We start from the raw sequence: 27,650 nt of genomic DNA, 5'->3' as shown, positions 1-27,650 counted from the left end.
GGTGCCTTAGATGACCGCGGAGGTAGCAGCAGTAGGGGATTCAGCATTATGAAGCTTCATCTGTGGTGGATAATGTGGGAGGTTGGGCTGTGGCACCCTAGCAGTACCAGCTGAACTCGGCTGAGTCCCTGGTTAGGCTGGATGAACGTAGAGAGTAGAGGTCCCCTTATTTGTTTTTGTTTTGTTTCATTGTTGATGTCGGCTACCCCCCAAAATTGGGGGAAGTGCCTTTGGTATATGTATTTATGTATGTCCAAATGGGATAACATCAGACCTCAAAAAATAATAATGTTCATGTCATGTAAGGCTATAAACACATTCAACTAGAGTTACTAGAGTACCACTCAGTAGAGCGCAGACCTCTGCCGTGGCAGCTTATTACTAGACCTTTTGCTTGACTTTGACCTCGACATGTATTAATTGGCGTGGATTTTCATACACTTAAATATGAACCAACTTTGAAGTCTTTGTGATAATGATGTTCAAACTTACGGCTGATTACGTGATCTAGACATTTTGCTTGACCGTGACCTTCCAAAATTTAATAATTTCCAGCTTTTTACAAAACAGTAAATCTGTGCAAGTTTCATTACTCTACGATTAAAATTGTGGCTAGGAAGCTGTTCACAAACAAACACACAAACAGGGTGTAAAATTTACTCTCCTTCCAGCTTCTTTATGGAGGTAACAAATCACTAAACTTTCCCCTAGTAAATAAGCTTTCCACAAGTCACTAAACTGAAGTGAAATATAAAAAAAACTATTGTACAACCAGATGAAAAAAATTAGAAAGCGTAAGGATAGAAAGGGGTATTTAGTTAGTGCAACAAATCGGGTGTATCAACAACCATCGATTTTAATTCTTACCACCTCTACATTATTAACCCTTTTACCCCCAGGCTATTTGGAAATTTCCAACCCTTAAGGGCACCGTCCGGGTTGGTATTTTGGCATACCAACTTGAAAAATTCAAAAATCGTTTTATTGTCTCTCTGTATAGAGAAACATATCGTACATGCTCTCCAGAAGTTTCAACCCATTATTTTTACAAATAACGAAGATAGAGAGGTTTTTAAATGATGACGTCATCCCTACTGTGTCGTCTGCATGACTTAGTTTGACAAAATCGTCTTTGTGTGTAATTTTGCATATATATAGCGATTTTTCACTTATATTTCGATCTATCGTACGTCTGGCAGAAATGGAAGGCATTTGTAGAGTGTAGATGAACGAAGTCCACTACAATAACAGAAGCCAAAGTTGCCAAAGATGTATGGAAGTTATAATGTATGCCTATGTTTACTTGAAGTTCGTATGTACATTGTGTTTCCACAACGCCTTCGGGAACATTATAGCAAGCCCAATGTTACCTAAGGTTTTAGAAAGAACAAATAGTCAATAATTTTTCCAAACAATGAAAATAGCGGTCTTTAAATGATGACGTCATCCATATGGCGTCGTCTGCCTGACTGAGTAGGTGCGCAGTCTCTCTCTCTCTCTCTCTCTCTCTCTCTCTCTCTCCTCTCTCTCTCTCTCTCTCTCTCTCCCTCTCTCGAATTATTTACCACTGCCATTTATACAAATACTTTTATTCTCTCTCTCTCTCTCTCTCTCTCTCTCTCTCTCTCTCTCTCTCTCTCCTCTCTCTCTCTCTCTCTCTCGAATTATTTAAAACTCCCATTTATACAAATACTATAATAACAATGTTCAACTCTCTCTCTCTCTCTCTCTCTCTCTCTCTCTCTCTCTCTCTCTCTCTCTCTCTCTCTCTCTCTCATGTTTCGAAATCTCGTACCTCTGGCAGAAATGAAAGACATTGGTAGAGGGTAGGTGAATCAAAAACACCACCTACGAACACATCACAAAGTCTCCAAAGACATGTAGAAATTATAATGCATGTGTTTATTTACTTGAAGTTTGTATGTTGATTGTGCTTTCACAACGTCCTCTGGAATTCTATAGCAATGCCAATGTTACATAAGGTGATAGAAAGAACAAAAAGTAAGTGGAGAACAAGAAAACAGAAGCCAAAGATGCCAAAGATGTATAGAAGTTATAATATATGCGTTTGTTTACTTGAAGTTCGTATGTACATTGTGTTTCCACAACGCCCTCGGGAACATTATAGCAAGGCCAATGTTACCTAAGGTTGTAGAAAGAACAAATAGTCAATAATTTTTCCAAACAATGAAAATAGCGGACTTTAAATGATGACGTCACCTTATGGCGTCGTCTGCAAGACTGAGTTTGACAGATGCGTAGTTTCTCTCTCTCTCTCTCTCTCTCTCTCTCTCTCTCTCTCTCTCTCTCTGTACATCCTTTTATTAGATAATAGAATGAATCTCTTTTTTCATTTGTTCGTATATCCTTGCAAAAATTCTTATTCTCTCTCTCTCTCTCTCTCTCTCTCTCTCTCTCTCTCTCTCTCTCTCTCTCTCTCTCTCTCTCTATCATCTTATTTTATAATAGGATGAATCTCTTTTTCATTTGTACGTATACCCTTGTAAAAAGTACTTCTCTCTCTCTCTCTCTCTCTCTCTCTCTCTCTCTCTCTCTCTCTCTCTCTCTCTCTCTCTCTCTCTCTGTACATCCTTTTATTAGATAATAGAATGAATCTCTTTTTCATTTGTTCGTATACCCTTGTAAAATATACTTATTTTCTCTCTCTCTCTCTCTCTCTCTCTCTCTCTCTCTCTCTCTCTCGAATTATATACCCCTGCTATTTATACAAATACTTGTATTCTCTCTCTCTCTCTCTCTCTCTCTCTCTCTCTCTCTCTCTCTCTCTCTCTCTCTCTCTCTCTCTCTCAATTGTTATAAACTCCCATTTATACAAATACTATAACAACAATGTTCAACTCTCTCTCTCTCTCTCTCTCTCTCTCTCTCTCTCTCTCTCTCTCTCTCTCTCTCTCTCTCTCTCTCTCATGTTTCGAAATCTCGTACCTCTGGCAGAAATGAAAGGCATTGGTAGAGGGTAGGTGAATGAAAACTACCTGCTACGAAAAAATCACAAAGTTTCTAAAGACATATAAAAATTATAATGCATGTGTTTATTTACTTGAAGTTCGTATGTTGATTGTGCTTTCACAACGTCCTCTGGAATTTTATAGCAATGCCAATGTTACATAAGGTGATAGAAAGAACAAAAAGTAAGTGGAGAACAAGAAAAAAGAACCAAGAAAGAGGGAAACATGGATAAGAGTACAAAGCTGAAACCTGCTAACTAAAACACTGGTAACAATTAGAGATCGCTGGCAACTCATAACATAGGAATAGTAAACTGAGGGTTCAAATACCTCCTTTAGGGTGCATTTATGTAGGAATGAACAATAAAAGTTATCATAATAATATTATCTTGATTTCTTTTAGAAAAGAAGCGAAAGCTTGCTGCAAATCTTTGGAAGCTCATAACTCAAAAACATACTTATTCCCACTTAGGTACATTTTTCTCACTTATTTGTTGTTCGATATCAGAGAAAAAGATATCGTTGAAAAGAAGAATAAAAATTCCACAATTCTGTCAGACAAAATTTTGATTTTCGTTTTACATTTTTTTTCACGATTATTTTCCGTCTAGACGAGGAAAAAAAAATAAAAATTCATTAAAAAAAAACAAAAAGGAAAATCAAAATTCTGTCTGACAGAATTGTTCGGTTGTTAGAGTAGTTTTTGTGGTATAAGTTTCAATACAATTGGTATTATAGTAGTGGGGAAAAATGTACCTAAATATTTTTTTTAAATCACGATTTTTGCTCATAAATCCAAAAGTTTTTGATCAAATGACTTGAAATTTTTATATGATGAAGGTATTATATGTGTCTAAAACATATATGGAAATTGTGTAATTTGGATCATTAGGAAAAAAAATGGCGGACATGGCGGACGGTCCCCTTAACCCCCCAAGGAGATTATTTTTTTCCCAGCACATTTTGCCGTATATTTTTTTTAAATTGCTCTAACAGCCTTAATGTTTGTCATATAGAGGTCAGGTTGGTCTCATTCTCTTGGAAAATGCCTGAATTTTCTCAAAAAATTATCAAAAATATGAAACAAAGAATTTTTATAGCATTTTTTTGCAAGGACGTACAGACGTCCATGGGGGTAAAGGGATGGCTTTTGTGAAACGTACCAGTACGTCCTTTGGGGGTAAAAGGGTTAACTTTATCAAACCTCATTGTTCACAAAAAAAAAAAAAAATTAAACTTCCTTACAATACTTACTAGGATATTTTGTTGCGCTAAATATACATTGTCTATTGCACCACTAATTACAACTGTAGACTTCCTCAGAGGATGCATATTCATGTCCGTTACATCAGGGAATGTGATCCTGTTGAAAGAAAAGATATATTAGGAAACATGACTATGATCATTATTTCCCACAACTTAAAAAAAAAAAATATTACATAGGTGCTGTGCAGTCTTTTTTCTGGACTCTATAAACAAAACAAAGAAATCCCTAATTTTCTTATCAACTAAAATTTTTTTGGTCAAGATTTTCTTCGTAAGTACAATTACTTACTCAAAACGCACACAATCCTACAGCCTTAGGTGTCTATTAATTAGAGTACAGCACCTGACACCTAAAAACGTAACAGAAGAAATCCCTAATTTTCTTATTAACTAAAATTTTTTTGGTCAAGATTTTCTTTGTAAGAACAATTACTTACTCAAATCGCACACAATCCTACAGCCTTAGGTGTCTATTAATTAGAGTACAGTACCTGACACCTAAAAACGTAACAGACACCTCATACGTCTCAAACTGTCAACCTAACCCCGCCAGGACTACACGTACAAAGTTTTTCCTTTTATACTTAAGTGACTTTTATAAAGAAGAATACACTCACTTTGTAGCTGTGCGTTGCATAATACGCTTCAGTGTCTCTCTATTAGGTCCTACAACAAATGAATGATGTTCTGGAGATATCTCCATGCTCACCTGAACAGGCATTTGTTTCTGGAAAAAGAGAGAGAGCAGCAGTGATTAAACATTAATCAACCTTAACCCTTTTACCCCCAGGCTATTTGGAAATTTCCTACCCTTAACCCCCAGGGGGTTATTTTTTTCCCAGCACATTTTGCAGTATATTTTTTTTAAATTGCTCTAACAGCCTTAATTTTTGTCATAGAGAGGTCAGGTTGGTCTCATTCTCTTGGAAAATGCCTGAATTTTCTCAAAAAAATATCAAAAATATGAAAAATAAAATTTTATAGCATTTTTTTGCAAGGACGTACCGGTACGTCCATGGGGGTAAAGGGATGGCTTTTGTGAAATGTACCAGTACGTCCTTTGGGGGTAAAAGGGTTAAAAGAACTAATTCAATTCTTAACTAGAGGGGCACTCAGTAGAGCGCAGACCTCCGGCGCGGTAGCTTACGTCTTGACCTTGACCTTAACATGTATTAATTGGCGTGGATTTTCATACACTCAAACAGGAACCAAGTTCTGAAGTCTCTGTGACAATGATGTCCAAACTCATGGCTGATTATTGTATTTGACAACCTATAAGACGATCGGCCATATAAGACGTACCCTCATCTCTGCAGGTCAGATTCAGGAAAACAGCTTTTAGTCTATTTAAGCATATATAGTTGAAAATAGTCTAGCTGTAAATTGCACAATCAGCAACATATTGTATATTTCCCCGCATAAGACGACCATTAGTGCATAGACTAGCTTTTGTTGTATCCTTAAAAATCTAAAATAAATTAAATAAACATTTTATATCATGCTTTTGTAAAACACCCAACCTAAAACCAAAACCATTGCTTTGTTCAAGTTTCATCACCGATCATAATGAAAAAATGAATGCATTTACACATGTGTGCAAGTTAGCTTTTGAAGCAATAGATATCTTCCCGAGTATTGGTTATGAAATGATGTTATTAATTTTGTTTTGCTTACCTTATCCTTAGTAGTTCAAAATAATTGAAATAAGAACGATTCTACATCAGTTTTTCCTAATAAACGCTGCCTAGAACAGAACACGTTGATTTGTTTAAGTTTCATTGCCGATCATAATGAACAAACAAACGCCTTTAAACATTCAAACGATAACTAACATTATGAAGAGCTTTTAGTAAAGATGTTAACGCTTTTACCACCAATGGACATACTGGTACGTTTCACAAAACTCATCCCTTTACCCCCATGGACGTACTGGTACGTCCTTGCAAAAAACTGCTATTTACATTTTTTTTTTTTTGCATATTTTTGATAACTTTATGAGAAAGTTCAGGCATTTTCAAAAAGAATGAGACCAACCTGACCTCTCTCTGACGAAACTTAAGGCTGTTAGAGCAATTTGAAAAATATATATTGCAAGATGTGCTTGCAAAAAAAAAAATGCCTGGGGGTTAAGGGTTGGAAAGTTCCAAATAGACTGGGGGTAAAAGGGTTAATACAATTATTTTACTTCCCATATCCCTAAAACATTCTACAAATCGCATACCAGAAAAGCCATTTTGTTTGTGTTTAGTCAACAATAACAAAGTACCCGCTAATGACAGTATGATGCGACGGAGAAGATGGTGCTTGATTGGAGGAAAAGTCAGGATAATTCGATTCAAGGTGGATTTTACTGTTTAAATTGCTATTATTTTAATGAATTAATTTTTAAAGCACCAGTAATAAAACAATAAAGTTAGCAATAAAAATAAAATGATGCATGGAGTTTAGCTCAGGTAAAAGTACCTAGCTTAAGTTGGGTTAGATTAGCCTAAGCCTACTTGACCTACGATGTATAAGACGCAGGGCTATTTCTTAGCGAAAATTTTGGGGAAAAAAGTGCATCCTATAGGCCGGCAAAAACAGTACGTGAATTGGACATTTTGCTTGACCTGACCTTGAACTACCAAAATTTAATCATTTCCAGCTTTTTACATAACAGCTAATCCCTGAAAGTATCATTACTCTACGATTAAAATTGTGGCAAGGAAGCTATTCACAAACAAACACACAAGCAGGGACGAAAACATAACCTCCTTCCAACTTCGTTGGTGGAGGTAATGAAAATGAAGCCCATTTTGTATAATCTATTGCATTACAGTACTGTAATGAAAAGAAAAATCTTAATTGTATTGCAAACAACAATCAGATTCTGAAATTAAAGGGACCTGGACATGTATAAATTAAATAAATTAAGTAGTTAATAATATTCATTGATATACAAATGTCTCAATAAACATATCCTAGACTTTTTATAGCTTGAAAAATAATCTATTCTAAATTTTAAAAGTAATCTAATTTTTCGTTTCCCAGAAGTAAAAATGATGTCTCATCAATTAAATTTTTCTTCATTTAAACATAAGATTGACTAACATTAACCACTAAAACAGACAAAAATTTGTGGTTTCCTGGTGCACAGTTATTACAATTTGCATGAAAAATATTAATGGAGTAAATCCCCTTAGGGATAAACTCATAAAATAGGCCCATTGAGACAACCACCTCAAAGTACACATCTCTAAAATCTATTCCAATAACCAAAATCTACAAAAATACTGACAAAGTACTACTTTCATGTGACAGCAGTTTAAAAAAATAAGCCAATTACTAAACAGACACGATTTATGAGACAATTGCCCTTATTTTAATGTTACTGTTCTTAATTTTATTTCTCCTTTTTCCCTTTCCTCAATGGGCTATTTTCCCCGTATGAACCCCTGGGCTTATAGTATCCTGTTTTTCCAACCATGCTTTTAGCTTAGCAAGTAATAATAATAATAATAATAATAATAATAATAATAATAATAATAACAATAATAATAATTATAATAATAATAACAATAACAATAATAATAATAATACTGTACTAATAATAAATATAGAATTGATTTCATAAAAAATTCTAAATTCCAAAGGACTTGTGTTAAGTTCAAGGCATATAAAGGTAATTGCTGTACATTTTTAAAACTGAAAACATGTCTACCATCTGTAATATGTGATGAATAACCTCTACAAATATAGAAGGAAGGGAGCACAAAAAAATTTACAACAGCTTCACCGGGACGAGGCAAGTTACGGACGGTGATTGTTCAACATTTACGTATTATTTAAATCTTGCTTGGTGAGATTTTCATCGTATTCCGTGCGATATACAGGATACTGAATCACACCTTGAGCCAAACTATCATGACATAGACGATAGGTGGGCGAGATCAAATTTAAAGTCAAGTCATCAAGCTTCGGTTCCAATTATCTCTTTAGAAATACTCATCAGGTTATCCAAACTTCCCTGGGTGTGTTGTTCAACCCCAATAGTAACCTTCCAAGTAAAAGACTTAAAACTAACAGGTCCAGGCAGAACTAGATCTGCTGATCATGTGTACAACCACTATACAAGTTGGAAACTACCGTATTTCCCGTGTGATAAGACGCACCCTTAAATTAGCAAAGCATTTTAAAGTTTTAAAATTCTTAACCCTTTTACCCCCGGGCTATTTGGAAATTTCCAACCCTTAACCCCCAAGGGGTTATTTTTATCCCATCACATTTTGCCGTATACTTTTTTAAATTGCTCTAACGGGCTTAATTTTTGTCATAGAGAGGTCAGGTTGGTCTCATTCTCTTGGAAAATACCTGAATTTTCTCAAAAAATTATCAAAAATATGAAAAAAAAAAATTTTATGGCATTTTTTTGCAAGGATGTACCGGTACGTCCATGGGGGTAAAGGGATGGCTTTTGTGAAACGTACCAGTACGTCCTTTGGGGGTAAAAGGGTTAACAGCCTTCCTAGTCGGAGCCTTTAGCGAGATTTTTGTCTGGCACAGTAAATTCTTACATTCTGAGTGTATTATGAAATATTCAAGTTAATATTAATTAGTTGCAAACCGGTTATCCCAATTTAATTACCTATTCATATGAGAAATCACTAAACCAGTCGTAGTTGCCACCACAACTACTCGTTTAGTGTTCCAAGTGTTGTTCACATGAAAGCAGGGTTGCCAAATGTTGTTAATTTAATTTTGGTAAAGGGGTAAAATTCCAACAATATTTTCCAAATTCCTCACATTGCCTACACATTTTCACACAAACATGACAAATTCGTAGATAATTTGTATTTTTCCTAACGATACAAACCTAGCTATTTACATGGGGTGATTACTTCGGCGCAGCCGATGACGAGCCATAAAGTTTTAACGAGGGTTTCCTACCCCACCGCTAGTTAGCGGTAGCTAGCTACCCCTCCCCCCCCCCCCCCCCCCGCTAACTAGCGGTGGGGTAGGAAACCCTCGTTAAAACTTTATGGCTCGTCATCGGCTGCGCCAAAGTAATCACCCCATGTAAATAGCGTGGTTTGTATTCAGTTAAGGAACAATTAATTATTGATCAAAGAAGTGTCTAAAAATTCCTCTAGGTGGAATACTTTTGCTACACTAGGTCTAGTTTTCAGCTAACATGGTAACACCTTAAGTAAGTGACATGTATTCAGAAACGGTCTGTTTGTATTATTTCAGAACTTGGGCAATAAAGTCATTATCAAAATACTTAAAACCTAGTTAAAAACTACGTAACAGTTTTTGTAAAATGAAGAATGCTTAAATGTACACTTATATGTATTAGAAGTCATGGGAAAACATAACCCTATACTTACAGCTAATGTATCACAATATGCTTTTAAAACGTAAAGGGTGGCTTCCTTCACAGAAAGTGCTTCCCACTCTTCTCCCCACACCGACCCCACAATCATGGGAGTAGGATCCTCGGTTACTTTCAGATCAACCTGAAATGGTTTTTATAATGCTGATTAACAATTTTCCATGCATAAAAATATTCCCAGTTCTTCAACAAATGAATGAAATAAAATTTTTACATCTGTTTCACTCATCCAATATGCTATAAGATAACAAGAAAATTTAACATTTAACAAACATGAGACTATTACTGTACTTCTATAGAAAAAACATAAAATTTTTATTCTACGATATAGGTGGGAAGTTCTAACCCAAAATTTACTTCTGGACTGGAAATATGGATTTAAACTATTTAACTTCAACTTGGCTCCATAAGCCACTAGAAGAGTTGGAAGACCAAGGCCAACATGGCTGAGGACTATGAAATGTGAAGTGAGAGATGATAAATGGAGAATTATCAATTTAAAAACTCAAGAGAGACGACTGGCGAAATCTAACCGAGGCGCTTTGCGTCAACAGGCGTAGGAGGAAATGATGACGATGAATATAGCCCAGCCCTCTGGGAACAAAGTTCCTTTGGCAACCTAGCTCATCTAGGATAAAACCATTGAGTTAATACTATTGAGGTAGAAATTAGAAGAGGTCGGACAGCAGGAAAGAAAATAGGATATAAATAAAGTGCAGCTAGAGTCCAAAAGAACGTTTTAAAAACCCTTAATTTGTACAAAGCACCGTGAGATGAGCATTGATGACACTGTCCTCTAGGGAGAAATAGGCAATAGGAAATAAATTCCCTCAAGACCACATAATTTAATATTCAAAATAATGTATAATAGTTATACAGTATACTTTATACTTGACTCCATCAACATGTATTACCACATTTACAGCATAAGTTATAATACTGTATATACTATACTGTATGTAGACAATGTGGTAAGATATTAAAGGTTTCCCATTTCCTAAAGCAATTCCATTGTTGTACCAACATTTGACAAGAACACAATGGCATATGGTAATAGGATTTCAGTTGCAATCAACTAGAAAGGGTTTCATAGTTAATGCTACTCTTAGGTAAACCAGCATCAGATCACCAGACATTTGTAACGGCAACAAAGACAGGATTAGGTATTAAATAGCATCGTCTTAATGATGATGCTTAACTAGCAGTGCATTTCTGTTATGATAACGTCATAGGAGCAACATGGATACGAGAACAAACGAAAATATAGAATATTTCATCTAACAACTTTCAGGAAAAAGAAATGGACATGGGCAGGGCATATAATATAGAGAATGACAGACTGGGTCCCTAGAGATTGCAAAACAAGCAGGGGAAGGAAGAGAAGACAAAGGATTGACAAACTAAGAAAGTTTGTTGGTGTGGACGAGCACAGAACTTGAATTAAGTGAAACAAACCCCACATAAAACCTTTAAAATATTACACCTGGCAAAGGGGTACTTACTTGCACGTTATATGTACTTTGCAGATGCTCTATGAGCAAACTGGGATCTGATATGCTGATAAACTGAGCACTTGCAGGAAGAGAGAAGGTGAACACGAGAGGAGTCAAATTCCTTATACATGACCTGGCTTCTTCGAAGCCCGACAAATCGTCGCCCCGCCCATTTATTGATACTAGATTGCTTTTCCTGACACAGCTGTTTTTGTTGCTGTCAGGAAAGTGAATGCTGACACCTGTGAAATTAAGAGGTTTGAATTAACATCATGGCAAAGTGAATCTATGTAACTTACTGTCATAAGGAAGGAAATTTTAAGTTTGAATATTTCTCATTGGGTATGGTATTGCATAAACTACAACAACATTATCTTCTTACAAAATATGTATTGTACTCAAAAACTTTATAAAAAATGACATATTTGGAGATAATTTATATTTTTTCCTTACTAATACAAACCTAGAGTTATTTATAGGTAGTAGGTTGGCCAGGGCACCAGCCACAGGTTGAGATACTACCGCTAGAGAGTTATGGGGTCCTTTTGCTGGCCAGACAGTATTACATTTTGAGAAATGGGCTGTGAAGGTGGTTTGTCTCTTCCACACGCCCGCTTGAAGTACTTGCAACACAAGTTGCGTTTGAATGCCAAGGAAATGCTGATTCCCCTGACATCATAGGCTCTACGTTGGCAAGCCAGAGGATAGTAGGGAGCCAAGACTCTTTCGATCACTTTAGGGATCCACGAGGAAACCGTGTTCCTAGTGATCCTCCTCTTTACTCTCCCTGAGCTAACAAACAGAGGTGCGTTCAAGATAGTAGAGTATCTCAAACTCCTCACTCGGCATAGTAACAACTGATCTGGGTCATTGGTTACAGAACTAATACTCGCAATCTGAAAGGGTCCAAATCTACGATCCCGTACCCCGCGATTTTGAGTTTTAGCAATGAACTCGGGGAAGAAGCCGAGTGTCACTTCCCCGCATCCCCTTGAATGGGCAATGACAAACAAAGGCCCGGAAGGTCACCGACTCTCTTTGCCTAGGCTAAAGCAAGCAGGAACCCCATCTTCAAAGTGAGGATTCGGTCAGTTACATGGCGGAATGGTTCGTAGGAAGGTCCTTTTAAGGATCTCAAGATGCCAACCACTTTCCAAGGAGGAGGCCTAATCTCTGACTGAGGGAAAGTGATCTCATAACTTCGTATGAGTAAAGAAAGCTCCAACGAAGAGGAAATGTCAACTCCTTTCAGCATAAAGGAGAAGGGAGCTTTTCAACCCGTACATATACAAGGAACTCCGCTATTACTGGAATAGTGGCATCGACGGAGATATTCCTTCTACGACACCAACCACATAATACTCTCCATTTTGCCTGGTAGACCGAGGCTGAGGACCTACGCAAGTAACCGGACATTCTCTCCGTAACTTGTCATGAAATGCCCTTCTGAGAGCGGAGACACTGGATAGTCCCCACGCATGAAGTCAAAGCGACTGCACGGTCCTGTAAAAGATGTTCGCGTGTGGTTGTTTAAGGTAATCTGGTCGTGGAGGAAGCTCTTGCAGTAGATCTACTAGAAGTCGCAGGTCTGGAAACCACTCTGCGTGATGCCCTAATGGAGCTACAAGGGTCATCATTAGATCTTTGGATGCTCTGGTCTTATTAAGCAGTCTTCACATCAGACAAAACGGGGAAAGGCGAACAAGTAGATGTTGTCCCACTATTGTTGAAATGCATCTTGCCATAGAGCCTGAGGGTCTGGAACTGGAGAACAGTACAGTGGAAGCTTGCTGTTCAGAGATTTGCAAACAACAGTCGGGGAACACCAGAAAGTCAGGACTTTCTTGGCTATCTGAAGATTCAAAGACTATTCGGAGCCTACTATCCGAGTCGCTCTGCTCAGATTGTCCGTGAGCACATTCCTCTTGCCAGGAATGAAGCGAACTTATAGGGACACCGAATGATCTTCTGACCATCTGGGGATCTTTACTGCAAAATGGCAAAGAGGCTGCGAAAAGGTAGCGGCTTGTTTGTTCATGTAAGCCACTACTGTGGTGTTGTCGCTCATCAACAGAGCGTGACCTGCCAGCAACTGTTGGAACTGATGAAGAGCTAAGTAAGCTGCTCTAATCTCTAGAAGATTTATGTGCTATCTTTCTGACTCTGACCAAAGGCTGGAGATCGTATGGTGCATCAAATCCGGAGGGGGAACGAGAAGATTCTGGTCCCATTGAAGGTTTTTGTCTGTCATCCACCAATTCAAATTTGTCACCTGATCCCAAGTTATAGGAACTCGAGTGTCCGGTGGATCAGAGTGTTGGTTCCACACGGACTTTAACTGCCATTGCAGTGATCTTATCCTGAGGCAGCTGTTTGGAACTAGACGGATAAGAGAGGTTAGATGGCCTAACACTCAACCAACGAGAGGCAGGAAGAACTTCTTTTCTAAGGAAGGGCGCGGCCACTTCCCTCAGTCTGTGTACTCTTTTAATCAGGAATATTTTCTCTTGGACGGTGTCTATTATCATACCGAGGTATATCAGCCTTTGTGAAGGTTGCAGTAATGACTTCGCATGATTTATCGGGATCTCCAGATCCTGACAAAACTCGAGAAGCATGCCTCGGTGACGAAGAAGGGTTGTCTCCGAGTCTGCTAGGAAGAAGACGGATGGCGTTCCTGTGTGCCCAAGATGACAATAGGGCGAGCACTCTGGTGAATACCTGAGGAGCTGTCGCGAGACCGAAGCATAGAACTTTGAAATAAGTCTTTTCCTTGTGTGTAAATCTTAGATATTTCGTAGAAGACGGATGGATTGGGATCTGGAAGTATGCGTCCTTCAGATCCAGTGTGCACATGAAGTCTATTGGACGAACCGCTCGAATGACCGTGTCTGCCATTTCCATTCTAAATTGAGACTGCTGCACAAATTTGTTCAGAGGAGAGAGATCGATGACTGGTCTCCAGCCACCAGTTGTCTTTTTCACCAAAAAAAAAAATTTGAATGCAGAAGCCTGGAGACCCATCCGCAACCTCTTGGAGAGCACCCTTCCGTAGCATGGTTTGGACTTCACCCTGTGGGCCAGCTCCTTTGAAGATCCCTTTGCATAGAAGCTTAGATGCACTGGATCTCGAGTCAGAGGAGGGAGAGATTGAATGAACGGGACATGATACCCTAGAGCGATCACTTCACCCGTCCAGAATTCTGCCCCGTGAAGCAGCCACCTCTGCCAGTGGCACTGTAGGTATCCTTCCACAGGTGGTAGGTGAGGAGGAATGCCATTCCTAATGGGATTGACCACCTTGGCCACCTCCCTTTTCTCTCTTCTTTCCGCTAGACACCTTTGAAGGTCCGGAGTACATAGAAGTTGACAGGTGAGAAGAGGAAGGTACTTGCTGAGTCCGAGATGACAGAGAAGGTCTACCATAGGGCCTCTATGTCATGGCCCTATGGAGGAGAGAATCGTTCAATGATTTCCTCCAGCGCTCTGCAGCCTTCTCTATTTCTTCGGGAACGAAGAGAGAAGAACCCTCAAGGGTGGAGTTCCTCAAATGGAAGACTTCCACCTTCGGCACCTGCTTGTGGAATTTCCCGATGACGGTATCCCTTCTATTGAGTATGGCATTCACCCAGAAGTTGAGAACGTGGTGCAACAGGAACTCAAGAGTTTGGGTACCCGACAATAGGAAAGATCTTCCTGGCCAACTCCTTCAAAAGATTGTGGGAGCAGACCATGAAGCCAAATCCTAGCCATACTTCCCACCTCGCTCTATGTTCAGGAGCTCAACTGCCGAGACGGAAGCCCTCAGAGAGAAGAGGGTTTGAGTCGGGAGACCCTGCATTAGAGACTCTACTAAAGAATCGAGGGACATGGTGGAATGAGGTTCCCCCTTTGATATCGTAATACTTCCTTTGCAGGACAAAGGAAAGTGGAAAGGAGCAAGAGAAGGAACCTGCTCTCAAGAAACTAGAAGTTCCAGCTATCTGGGTGATAGCTTTCCTTTTGGTGGCTGTCAAACCCTTAGACCAAGGCAAAGAGGTTAGACCTGGAAGGCTTCTGGGTCTTGAATATTTCATCGAGAACCATATCCTTCCGCTCCTGTGTGGTGAAACCAGGAGTAGACAACCTATTGATGGCCCTCATGCAAGCGCGGACCTGCCAAAAGGTATGCTCCGACTAACGTCTCTCGTGTTCCGAATGGTAGTTTGGACTAGCCGCCTTTGGAAGATTCTCATCGTTAGCATCCAAGGGGTAATCCATCTCCAGGCTCACATCCAGAGTCTGGGGTAGGTCAGGTTTGTCAGCTGTATCACTAAAGGGACCCACCACAGGGCCTTCTTTGTGCCTCAGCCATACGAGCTTCCCTTGACGCAGCACTCTTGGGTTTCATCTTGGTGTCCTTCGATTCCCTGCCCACAGGACATTCCTCTGAGGTCTTAGAAGGGGGAACTTGAAAGGTTTTTGAGGCACCTGACGAGGCTTTGGCAGTAGGAGCTGAAGGCTCCTCTTCTGGAGGAGAAAAGGAAATCGGTCGCTGGTCCGAAGGCACTACCTCAATCTCTTGAGGATTGAAGGGATGGATGGTTTCTCCCTGGCTGAGCCTAAGGCCCTACTCAAGATAGAGCAGATGATGTCAGCGTGTGGTGGAGTTACGCCTCTCATCCTCCTTTTCTGTCTCTTGGTCATGGTTTCACTAACCTTCACTAGAGAAAAGGGTAGGTTGGCCATGTAGGAGTCAGAAGCTTGAGGACCTTCTGCACGCAATCAGGCTGGAGTTGATCTGCGAACGTTGTCCAACGTTGATCTCCCTCTAGCATCTCGAATCCCAACGGATGAACTCAACAAGGGTTGGTTCCAAAGATATCCTCGGGGTCGCTTTGACTGGAGCAGTCGGAGGTTGTGGCGGTGGAGTAGCCACACTCAGAGACTTCAGCAGAGTTGTGAGAAAAGTACTCACCCAAGCAGGAAGTTCTGCCCTTCTAGGTAAGCCCTGGACTTCCCTTGGAGGTCTAGAACAAACCTATTAGGCGGCTCCTTGAAAACTCTCTGGAAAGGGTGTCGGCCTGCCCCTGAAAATGGTAAAAGATGAAGGCCGGGGCGAAGGTGTTGGTACTTGCTCGCGGTTCCGACACATCTGCTCGTAAATTGCTCACGAAATCACGAGATTCCCCCGCGAAATAACGAGTTTCATGCATAAACCGACGCAATTCACAAGCAGAAGTGCTTGCAACAAGAACAATAGGGGCTAGGAAGGTTAGGTCTAACGCCTTCCTGCTGCCGCAGAGAAGCACCTACGTAGGACAAAATCGGCAGCCTGTCTGAGGAGTGGTCATTCTTATGATCAGGTTAGGTCTGAGGTCGTTTGGGAGAAGGTCGGGTTGAGGGGCTACGTGCTGGTGGACTGCGCGAGCATCTACCTCTACTCCTACCTCTAGACGAGGACCGTACAAGACCTTGATCGCGAAAGCGCGGTATTGTGAACGAGCTGAAGCTCTCGTTTGAGAACGGCGTGAATGTCGCGAATACCCAACTCACGAACGTGTGCATAGGTCTCGCCAACGTGTACATCGTTCTCGCGAACGGTAACGTTGCGAGCGTGAACGCCACGCTCGTGAACGGGAGTGTCATCCTCGCGAGTGTGAGCGCCATTCTCGTGATCTAGATCGTAGAGACCTAGAACATGAGCGTCTGGACCTGGGTCTAGACTGTGCTCGTGATCATGTAGATCACGATCGCGAGACTTCTTCTCGTGAAGAGGAATGATTCCGATGAGAGCGTTGAGACTGGAGGTCTCATGAGCACGAAGCTCTAGAGAGTGAACGTTGTGGAAAAATTAAAATACTAGTTAAAAATAAAAATGATTTTTATATTATGCTTGCATATCTTTTTTTACAATATTAAATTGTTATATTTTGGTCCTTCAACCTAGTCTGATTATGATATTTTTTTGCATTACGCCCTACTCCCTATAGGGCTTGAAGAGGCTAACTAAAATTACATTTACACAGCAAAGATACTGCCATGAATAAGTGGTGTTCTGCATATGCTACTGCATGGTGATGTAACTGAATTTGAGAGCAAAAACACAACTACGTGTACTGCTAATATAACATCGTAAGCTTCCATTAATGAGTATACAGTACAGTACTGTATGTGTAAGATTAAGAGCAAATGAAACTAGATTATTCTTATCATTGACCGATGTTGTCTCATCATAGTGTAATTGTTTTATTCATATATTGACGCAGTTTCCATAAATAGTGTTTCACATACTTGTCCCCAGAAACAATTGAACATAAAGTGGCACAGAAAAGTTTTCAGCGGCAGCTAAACTTGTAAGTATTGTCAATGTCCAAACCCAGCTGACTGTTCAAGCAAATAATGAACCAGTGTTGCTGTGTTCTCCATTAAGCTTGATAATTTCTTGTGCCACCAGCTGGGAACTTTGACAATGATTGAAGCTGCCGGAGTTGGCTGCTGAAAACATTTTGTGTCTGGACGTTTATTGTAGCAGTATTGTCGCTTGTTGAGATAGTTGGACCACCCAAGTAACAGCAACGTACACACGGTGGCGTTTATTATGTACTACAATATGTCTATGTTTGTAGCATAGCTTTAGGAAATTACAATAATGTAATGGATATGCTATTTAGCCATCCCCTCTGGGTGTAACACTGAGAAATGTAAGTTTTTTCTCTTTCTCAGGAATGATATAAACTTTTATCCTTTTAAGAAAATAAATATTTTTCTTGCTTTTATGAAGACAGCATTTCATTCCAGTACCTTACACCATTGTGTCCCCTTCTCAGCCACTCATTATATGTTCAGTATTATTTGTTTCCTTTATAAAATCTAACCTGAGATTCAAGCTATTCCCGTATACTGCTCATTTTCCCAGAAATGAATCAGCGGTCATGCTACCTGTTTATTCAGCAAGCTCAAGGCAGGATAAAAAATAGGGAAGTAAGGTTCTGGCGGGGTCACCTTGCCCAGTATAAAATCAAGGGGTGGTGCCCAGTGCCAAGTTCTCTTGACCTGTTATCCAGATTTTTGGTTTTTCACCGTTTTACCTTTTTTGTGTAGTGAACATTGCAGCGTGGTCGGCATTCGGACACTAAGCAGTCTCCATGCAATATCTGGCCCCAATCCGCAAACCACTACAACGCCTTCCAGAAGAAGAGCATTCGGATCGTGATGACCAACGATCCATCAGATTGCGACAATCAGGGGAAGAGTGTCCACAAGGCCAAGTCGATGGTGATGCTTGTCCTTTAGTGCTGCTGGTGGTAGGAGCACTGGTCCCTGGAAGATCAACACCTGCAACCTGTAGGTTGAGGTTTACAGGATGATGGGGTCCCAGGATAGCGAGAGGGTTCGTCGTCAGCAGGAGGCCATTGGAGAGGTGAACGCGAGCGATCACCTCGTCTGCGCGGAAGGGCCAGGAGAGGGCGAAAGATGGACATTGCACAGTTCCAGAGCGTGAGATGTTTGAAGGCTCTGGAGAAGAATCCTTCCTAGCACGGCGCTGAAATAGACACAGGAGCTCCTCCTTCGAAGAGGGTCCCGAAATCCCTAAGGTCGGCCACATCTGCAAAAGATCTGAAAGGAAAAATAGCTCCCCAGCGGCTGGAGGTGAAATTACTCCTCTAGAGGAAGCAACAAATCCTACCAGTACCCAGGGGCTGCCAAAGAGTTAGTCAGTCTGCGCTCCTACTCGATCATCCATCGGAAAAGAGCGAGCGAGAAGGAGCTTTTGAAAGAGATTTGGCAGTGCGAGACGAAGAACAACTAGCGATTCTTACCCCTGCAGGAGAAAGATCGCGCTTGGCATTCTTCTTCCTGCACCATTCAAATTTCTCCCATTGGGAGGCAGGCCACTCCCTACACTCTGTGCAGGGCAAACCACTGCCCAAATGACACAAGAGAGCACGGGTCGGTCTCCAACGATGACATGGAAGTACCGCATATGGCATCCCCTCCCACTCTGGACATGTTCGCATGAAGGCGATCGTAGAGAAAACACGCACACCTGAAAAGAAAAAGAAGATCAAAAAGTCCAATGACAGTCTAAGGAGAGAGAGGACACGTCTGATCTTTACCGAGCCAAAAGAAAATGCAGCTAACCCCAGTCTACCCGCTCAAGTGGTTAGGCAGGGTTGGCACCTCACACTCTAAGTCTAATAGCTACCTTCCAGCTTTGCTGAAAGATAATCCAAATAAATAACAGAAGGTTTGTTAGTATGGGAACAAAAGAAATGTTACAAATCCTTAGACACTAATTATCGGTTTTATTACTGTACTTTCAAAAATGAATATTGCATTGTACTTTATTCGATATCTCTCAATTTCTATTTTGCACTGGACTGCTTCCACTGTCAGAGCCCTTGAGCTTGTGGCATTCTACTTTTCAACTAGGGATGTCACTTGGCTATTACTAATAATAAAGTAATTAAAGATGAATAAATTGGAGACATAGATCGACAAATGGTGGAAAGATATTTGGACTCCCTTAGTTTTTGTTGGTGAGGGACAAATAAACAAGAATCATATTAAAAACGATATAAGAATTTTGCAATTACCAATCAAAACTAAATATTTGTCATTATTTATGGTAACTTTAGATTACTTACATATTGAATTTAATAGAGGTCACTCTAAAATTAACTTGGACAAAAGAATATCCACAAATATTAAGTAGAGGCCAGGCACTCGGTAGAGATCAGACCTCCGTCGCGGCAGCTTATTTCTTGACCTTGACCTTTTGATCTTGACATGTATTAATTGGTGTGGATTTTCCTACACTTAGATATGAACTGTGACAGGCCAAGAGTAGGTTATGAGTCACACGCGAGATGAATGCAACCAAGTATTGGCCCGTCGCATTGGTGACCCTGGAGTGACACGAACACCCAGCCTTTTGATATGGAGTCAAGTTTGAAGTCTCTGTGACAACGATGTCCAAACTTATTGCTGATGACATGAATTGGATGTTTTGCTTGACAGTGACCTTCTAAATTTTAATCTTTTCCAGCTTTTTACATAACAGTTAATCCCTGCAAGTTTCACTAGTCTACGATTAAAATTGTGGCCAGGAAGCTGTTCACAAACATACACATAATAAGAAACATGCATCAATTTACCTGTTCGTTTTACAATGGGTTGGATTGTCTGGCCATCTTTGCCAATAAGATGTGAATGATGCACCCACGACACTTCGAGTTTCATTGTCAATTTACAGGGGGGCTCCAATTCATTTCGTACCATTGCTCCAGCAATTCGTACCGCCTCTGGCTCACCGACCACCCGTACGTGAGGGTCTGCAAAAAAGAAGTAAGGAAACAAATATGAATCAAATGATCTTCTAAAATCATTATCTATCAAAACCTAAGTCTGGTTTCCACAGATACTAGACTTCTAAAGCATTAAATATGCTTTCACACAAGCCAATAATAACATCAATTCCTTTATACTGTACAGTATTTCATTACTTCTCTTGTAGTTTTATTCAATTTCCTCACTGAGCTACTTTCCCCTGTTGGAGCCCTTGGGCGTATAGCATCCTGCTTTTCCAGCTAGGTTTGAAACTTGGCTAGTAATAATATGATATTTTAATTATAAAATAAATTTTTTAATATACTTACCCGGTGAATATATAATAGCTGCAACTCTGTTGCTCGACAGACAAAAAACAGTAAAAACTCGCCAGCGATCGCTATACAGGTTGCGGGTGTGCCCACCAGCGCCAACTGTCGGCCAGATACCACTCTCGATGTAAACAAAGACTCAATTTCTTCTCATCCCACTGCGTCTCTATTGGGGAGGAAGGGAGGGTCGTTTAATTTATATATTCACCGGGTAAGTATATTCAAAAATTTATTTTATAATTAAAATATCATTTTTAAATATTTAACTTAGCCGGTGAATATATAATAGCTGATTCACACCCAGGGTGGTGGGTAGAGACCAGTTAAATATGTTTACATCGTATAAGCTAAGAGTTTTTTATTTCATTTTGACAGTTATCAATATAACAAAACCAAAATAAATAGGTACCTGGTAAGGAAGTAGACTTAGACGATTACTCTGCCTTGTAAGTACGTCTTCCTTACGGAGCCCCGCGATCCTCTTAGGATGCTGACAGACCCCCAGGAGCTGAAGTATCAAGGGCTGCAACCCATACAACAGGACCTCATCAAACCCCTAATCTGGGCGCTCTCAAGAAATGACTTTGACCACCCGCCAAATCAACCAGGATGCGAAAGGCTTCTTAGCCTTCCGGACAACCCATAAAAACATTAAAACATTTCAAGAGACAGATTAAAAGGATATGGAATTAGGGAATTGTAGTGGTTGAGCCCTCACCCACTACTGCACTCGCTGCTACGAATGGTCCCAGTGTGTAGCAGTTCTCGTAAAGAGACTGGACATCTTTTAAGTAACATGACGCGAACACTGACTTGCTTCTCCAATAGGTTGCGTCCATGATACTTTGCAGAGATCTATTTTGCTTAAAGGCCACGGAAGTTGCTACAGCTCTAACCTCGTGCGTCTTAACCTTAAGCAAAGATCGGTCTTCCTCACTCAAGTGTGAATGAGCTTCTCGTATTAACAATCTGATAAAACATGACAAAGCATTCTTTGACATAGGCAAGGATGGTTTCTTAACCGAACACCATAACGCTTCAGATTGGCCTCGTAAAGGTTTAGTACGAGCTAAGTAGAACTTAAGAGCTCTAACAGGGCATAAGACTCTTTCTAGTTCATTGCCTACGATCTCCGATAAGCTGGGAATATCGAAAGATTTAGGCCAAGGACGAGAGAAGGTAGCTCATTATTGGCTAGAAAAAGTCTTAAGAGTGAGATCTTTCAGGGAGGCTGACTGTAAAGGCTCAAACCTGTCTGACATGAGGAATCTTAGGACCACGTCTAAATTCCACCCAGGAGTAGCCAAACGACGCTCCTTAGTGGTCTCAAAAGACTTAAGGAGGTCTTGCAGATCTTTATTGTTGGAAAGATCTAAGCCTCTATGCCGGAAGACCGATGCCAACATGCTTCTGTAGCCCTTGAAAGTGGGAGCTGAAAGGGATCGTCCTTTTCTCAGGTATAAGAGAAAATCAGCTATTTGGGCTACAGAGGTACTGGTCGAGGATACAGAAAACTGACTTGCACCAGTCTCGGAATACTTCCCACTTCGATTGGTAGACTCTAATGGTAGAAGCTCTCCTTGCTCTAGCAATCGCACTGGCTGCCTCCTTCGAAAAGCCTCTAGCTCTCGAGAGTCTTTCGATAGTCTGAAGGCAGTCAGACGAAGAGCGTGGAGGCTTTGGTGTACCTTCTTTACGTGTGGCTGACGTAGAAGGTCTACTCTTAGAGGAAGACTTCTGGGAACGTCTACTAACCATCGAAGTACCTCGGTGAACCATTCTCTCGCGGGCCAGAGGGGAGCAACTAACGTCAACCTTGTCCCTTCGTGAGAGGCGAACTTCTGCAGTACCTTGTTGACAATCTTGAATGGTGGGAATGCGTAAAGATCCAGATGTGACCAATCTAGGAGGAAGGCATCTATATGTATTGCTGCTGGGTCCGGGACTGGAGAGCAATAGATTGGAAACCTCTTGGTCAGCGAGGTTGCAAAGAGATCTATGGTGGGTTGACCCCAAGTCGCCCAAAGTCTCTTGCACACATCCTTGTGGAGGGTCCATTCGATTGGAATTACTTGACCTTTCCGACTGAGACAATCTGCTAGGACGTTCAAGTCGCCCTGTATGAACCTCGTTACTAGGGAGATGCCTCGATCTTTTGACCAGATGAGCAGGTCCCTTGCGACCTCGTACAAAGTCAGTGAGTGGGTACCTCCCTGTTTGTAAATGTACGCCAAGGCCGTGGTGTTGTCCGAGTTTACCTCCACCACCTTGCCTCGAAGGAGATTCTCGAAGCTTATCAAGGCCAGATGAACCGCCAAAAGCTCCTTGCTGTTGATATGCATGCTCCTCTGACTCGAGTTCCACAAACCTGAGCATTCCCGACCGTCCAGCGTCGCGCCCCAGCCCAAGTCCGATGCGTCCGAGAAGAGAACGTGGTTGGGTATCTGAACTGCCAGGGGAAGACCCTCTCGTAGGCTGATATTGTCCTTCCACCAAGTCAGACAAGACTTTATCTTTTCGGAAATCGGGATCGAGACCGCCTCTAGCGTCTTGTCCTTTTTCCAGTGAAAAGCCAGATGGAATTGAAGAGGACGGAGGTGTAGCCTTCCTAGCGAGACAAATTGCTCCAGGGATGACAGCATCCCTACCAGACTCATCCACAGCCTGACTGAGCAGCGTTCTTTCTTCAGCATCTTCTGGATGGAGAGCAGGGCTTGATCTATTCTGGGGGCCGACGGAAAAGCCCGAAAAACTTGACTGTGAATCTCCATCCCTAAATACAGAATAGTTTGGGATGGGACCAGCTGTGACTTTTCCAAATTGACTAGGAGTCCCAATTCCTTGGCCAGATCTAGAGTCCAATTGAGATCCTTCAGACAGCGATGACTGGAAGAGGCTCTGAGAAGCCAGTCGTCCAAGTACAGGGAGGCTCTGATCTCCGATAGCTCGAAACTGGTACCCCACATTCCTGTAAACAAACCTCAGAAACGGTTGGGAATCCGGGTGTATAGGAATGTGGAAGTATGCCTCCTGAAGGTCGAAAGAGACCATCCAGTCGCCTTCCATAAATGCTGTCAAGACAGCCTGGTAGACTTCATCGTGAAGTTTGTCCTGACAATGAACACATTGAGCGCACCTGCCTCTTACGTACTCCTGCAGTGAACATGGCTGCCAAATCATGGAGCCATCCCTGAGGGACTTGTCCCTGCAGAGAACGTGGTTGTCAGATCATTGGAGCCATCCCTGAAAGCCTTGTTTATGCATGACATAATTGTACAGCAAAACTTCAAAGGCTCGAAAACAGCTGTGAAGTTGACCTGTAAAATCTTGGAGCGTCTCCTGGCCAGGCGCCAGGGAGAGTCTACGAGATTTGAGAAGTCTATCTGGGCAGAGGCAGGAACTCCCAAGCCGAGAACTTCTCTCGTGTCATATCAGACTCTCGCTCTATAAGCCAGTTTAAAAGAAGGGAAAGCAAAGGCTGTATCCCCCAAACTCCTCCTGGTGATAAACCAGTCGCCTAGCAAACGTAAAGCTCTCTAGGAGAGCGAGAGAGCACTAGCTTATAAAACAACGGCTTCGAAGTAGCTAGGCCTAGTGTAAGCTCTGACGTTTAGGCGAACGAGGAGCAGCAGTTACAAAAAGATCCGGACAAAGATCCTTAAATATCAGCATGATTTATTTAAAGTCCATAGAGGGCTAAGCAGCTTTAGGCTCCTCTCCGTCTGACAGAGTCCTCAAGGGAATATCAGTAGGAGGGGGAACAGCAACTTCCTCATCTAAAGGAACCTTGTCCGATAATAGCTGAGTCTCAAGCAAGGGAGAGACCTACCGTGGTGGCAATGCTTTACAAGCAGAGTCCACACGCACTGATGCATTAGTAGCAGACCAGGACGCAACGTCATGTAACTGCTTGACAGTCTGAACTGTCAACAACAACAGGTGCGAGAGACCAGGACGCAACGTCATGTAACTGCTTGACAGTCTGTGAACTGTCAACAACAACAGGTGCGTGAAGACGCACAGCGTCCACTCGAGACTGCTTTGACCGCCTAGACTGAGCAGTCAAAACAACTCTAGAATGCGGAGGTTGACGCAGCGTCAAAACAAGTCAACTCCGATTGTTAGCGAACGTCCTGAACGTCAACAGGAGCATCAACAAGTGGCCTAACGTCCAAATGTGGCTGAAAATCCACACGAGACCGCATCGAGTGTGGTTCTAAACAACCTGACTGACGTGACTTAGCTACGCCAACGTCAACAGGACGCACAAAGGAACGTTAGGTTGGCTGAAAGCCAGGATCTCGATGAGATAAACGGCTAGGCTCAACGGACTAATTGGCAGAATAGTCTTCCATAAGGGAGGCAAGCTTATTCTGCATGTCTTGCCGTACAACCCATTTAGGATCAACGGAAATGGTTGCGGTAAGAGACGAGGGTAACGTCTGTGACCGCAACACTTTGCCAACAAAAAGACTCTCGGCGTCTGTGTTACGCTTTTGTTAGGCGGCGAGCAGTTATCCGATGACTGCATAGGGTCAGAGCTGTCCTAATGGCTGCAACCAGGACGCTGGACCTGTCCTGAAAGGACTGACTTTTGGTTAAGGGCCTCGAAACCTTGTTTCAGGTTTCTTATGCGAAAAGCCTTCGGATGACGAGGAGAAAATTGTCTCTCTCGCCTTATGGTAGGGGAGATCTTGGTAAGATACACCCGATACCATAGAGGGAAACGTCTGTTCGCTGATCAAGGCCTCTCGAACCCATAAGTCGTACGACATTACTTCTCCCCTGGGCTTGGGAGCTTGCAAGAGGTCCCGGACTAGGTGAACGACAGGCACGAACAGACGAACCCTCGGACGCAACACTGTAACACTTTGCGCAATATCACTTTATCACTACGATTTTCTGTTTTGCACTTATTTCACTGAAATCAAAACTTTTACTGATTTCTACCTGAAGCACGCAATTCTACCCTCATCAAAAGGTAGTAAATGCGAAATCAGTCGTATAATGCAAGCACATTAATACCAGCAAAAAAACAGTAAACATCTTTAAAGATAAAAAATTCAGTGGTTGGGGAAGAGAATAAACACTAGTTCATTCAAAACTACGTTTTCAATCTCTCACCGTACATTGCCTGGGGACGAGAATAAAACTAAAAAAGTTTTATCCTTTCTCCCCGTACAGAGACTAGGGACGAGAGTAACTCGAGAACAACGTTACCCGCTTGAACGGAAAGTTTTCTCTCCTCTCTCTCCCTCCGTCTCTATCTCTCTCTCTCTCTCTCTCTCTCTCTCTCTCTCTCTCTCTCTCTCTCTCTCTCTCTCTCTCTCTCTCTCTCTCTCTCTCTCTCTCTGATTTCGCACCTAAGAGAAGAGCCCAATTACGTTTCGTCAAAAAAACATGTTATTTGACCAAAGGAAAAAACAAAGGTTTTTCAATTAAAAAGTTCCTTTAAAATAATTTAAAACATTTAAGCTTTGAAAGAAGAATGAACAAAACGTCAGAATCGATTTACTCTTTCTGCAAAGTGAAACCGTGATACTCTCTCTCTCTATCGTAACGATAGAGCGCAAACTGCGTAGCATAAATAAACTAAACGATAGTTCATCTTTGAAAACAGTACGAAGACTATTCAAAGAAAATCTTTCATAAAATATTTATTAAAAATATTCATTTAAAAAGTTTTAAATCATTAGCTCTTTAAAAGCTATTTACGATTGAAAGGGCTCAACGTTGTTTAACTTCGGTTTCCAAGTTAGGACCGCCTACTCTCAGGAAAGGTCGCATATAAACAAAACCTTAAAATTTATTTTTTATGTTTATTATAAATGGAAAGTTAATCGAAGAGGCCTAATAAAGGCGGTGAGATATAAAATATATAGAGGAAAATCTATAATTAATCTATAACGTGATAAGATAATTACTAAAAGCCTAAACACACTTCCGTCTGGGAAGGGTCGGCCATTTAAAAGTCAAAGAAAGTCCATACTATCTTTGTCACCAAAAATTAAATCTATCCAAAACGAGTTCAAGATTTAAGATGAAGATAAAACACCTGCACTGCGAAAGCTCAAACCAAAATGAAGTACTTCACCAAATATGTTGAGAAAACTCCAGGTTCTACAGCGAGTAAAAGTACGTCTTGTCGACACGTCGACAGAGAAGAAATTGAGTTTTTGTTTACATCGAGAGTGGTATCTGGCCGACAGTTGGCGCTGGTGGGCACACCCGCAACCTGTATAGCGATCGCTGGCGAGTTTTTACTGTTTTTTGTCTGTCGAGCAACAGAGTTGCAGCTATTATATATTCACCGGCTAAGTTAAATATTTAAAAATTTACATTTATAACGAACAAAGATTTCAACGTTAAATTCGACCACACAAAAAATTCATTTTGCTAAAAAGCAAACCCAAGCCAGCAGTACAAGTAAAATAAATCCTCTATCATCAATAAAAATTTAAGAGATTCAAATAAACTAGATGTCCTGAAAAAAAATAAAAACCCTGTACCATATAAACTCCCAGAGCAGCTTATATAGACAGCATTCCAAGCCATTAATATAAGTAGCATTCAAATGAGAGGTATTACAATAAAAAAAAAATCCAGAAAATTTAACACACTAATGTAATGTAATGTAATATAATTGAAAACTTTATACACAAGAAGCAATGTTTCAACAACTTAAAACTAAATACTGTACTACTGTAATTCATTTTACTGTATTGTATTGCATTTGGACAACTACAAAGAAATTAAATATGATCATTAAAGTGTCCTCTTCAACTTGATCCTACTTTGCTTTCTCTTTCACTATAACCTTCATTAAGTTGACCTTAACTCTTCTGTAACATAGCATCCAATTGTATACATATTCCAATCGTATTCAACTTATGAAATTGGGCTATAC

At 41.0% G+C, this 27,650-nt stretch overlaps 2 protein-coding genes across 7 annotated transcripts in view; one reads left to right on the top strand and one right to left on the bottom strand.

The window, feature by feature from the left end:
* LOC137628783 (L-asparaginase 1-like) overlaps positions 1-27,650 on the top strand; it is a 303,952-nt gene that overhangs the window by 96,470 nt on the left and 179,832 nt on the right. The gene's annotated exons all lie outside the window — the stretch shown is intronic.
* The window catches only part of LOC137628782 (protein bicaudal C homolog 1-B-like), a 147,411-nt gene that overhangs the window by 76,170 nt on the left and 43,591 nt on the right, over positions 1-27,650 (bottom strand). For all 4 annotated transcript variants that reach the window (XM_068359992.1, XM_068359995.1, XM_068359993.1 and 1 more), the window contains exons 3-7: positions 20,240-20,416; positions 11,109-11,341; positions 9,602-9,730; positions 4,853-4,962; positions 4,224-4,332 (exon numbers count right to left, since the gene is read on the bottom strand). In XM_068359992.1, the coding sequence (XP_068216093.1) occupies positions 4,224-4,332; positions 4,853-4,962; positions 9,602-9,730; positions 11,109-11,341; positions 20,240-20,416 (758 nt within the window). The remainder of the gene's footprint in view (positions 1-4,223; positions 4,333-4,852; positions 4,963-9,601; positions 9,731-11,108; positions 11,342-20,239; positions 20,417-27,650) is intronic.

The sequence above is a fragment of the Palaemon carinicauda genome, chromosome 36 (assembly GCF_036898095.1).
Source record: "Palaemon carinicauda isolate YSFRI2023 chromosome 36, ASM3689809v2, whole genome shotgun sequence".
Lineage (NCBI taxonomy): Eukaryota > Metazoa > Arthropoda > Malacostraca > Decapoda > Palaemonidae > Palaemon > Palaemon carinicauda.
This window is presented reverse-complemented; position numbering and strand designations above follow the sequence as displayed.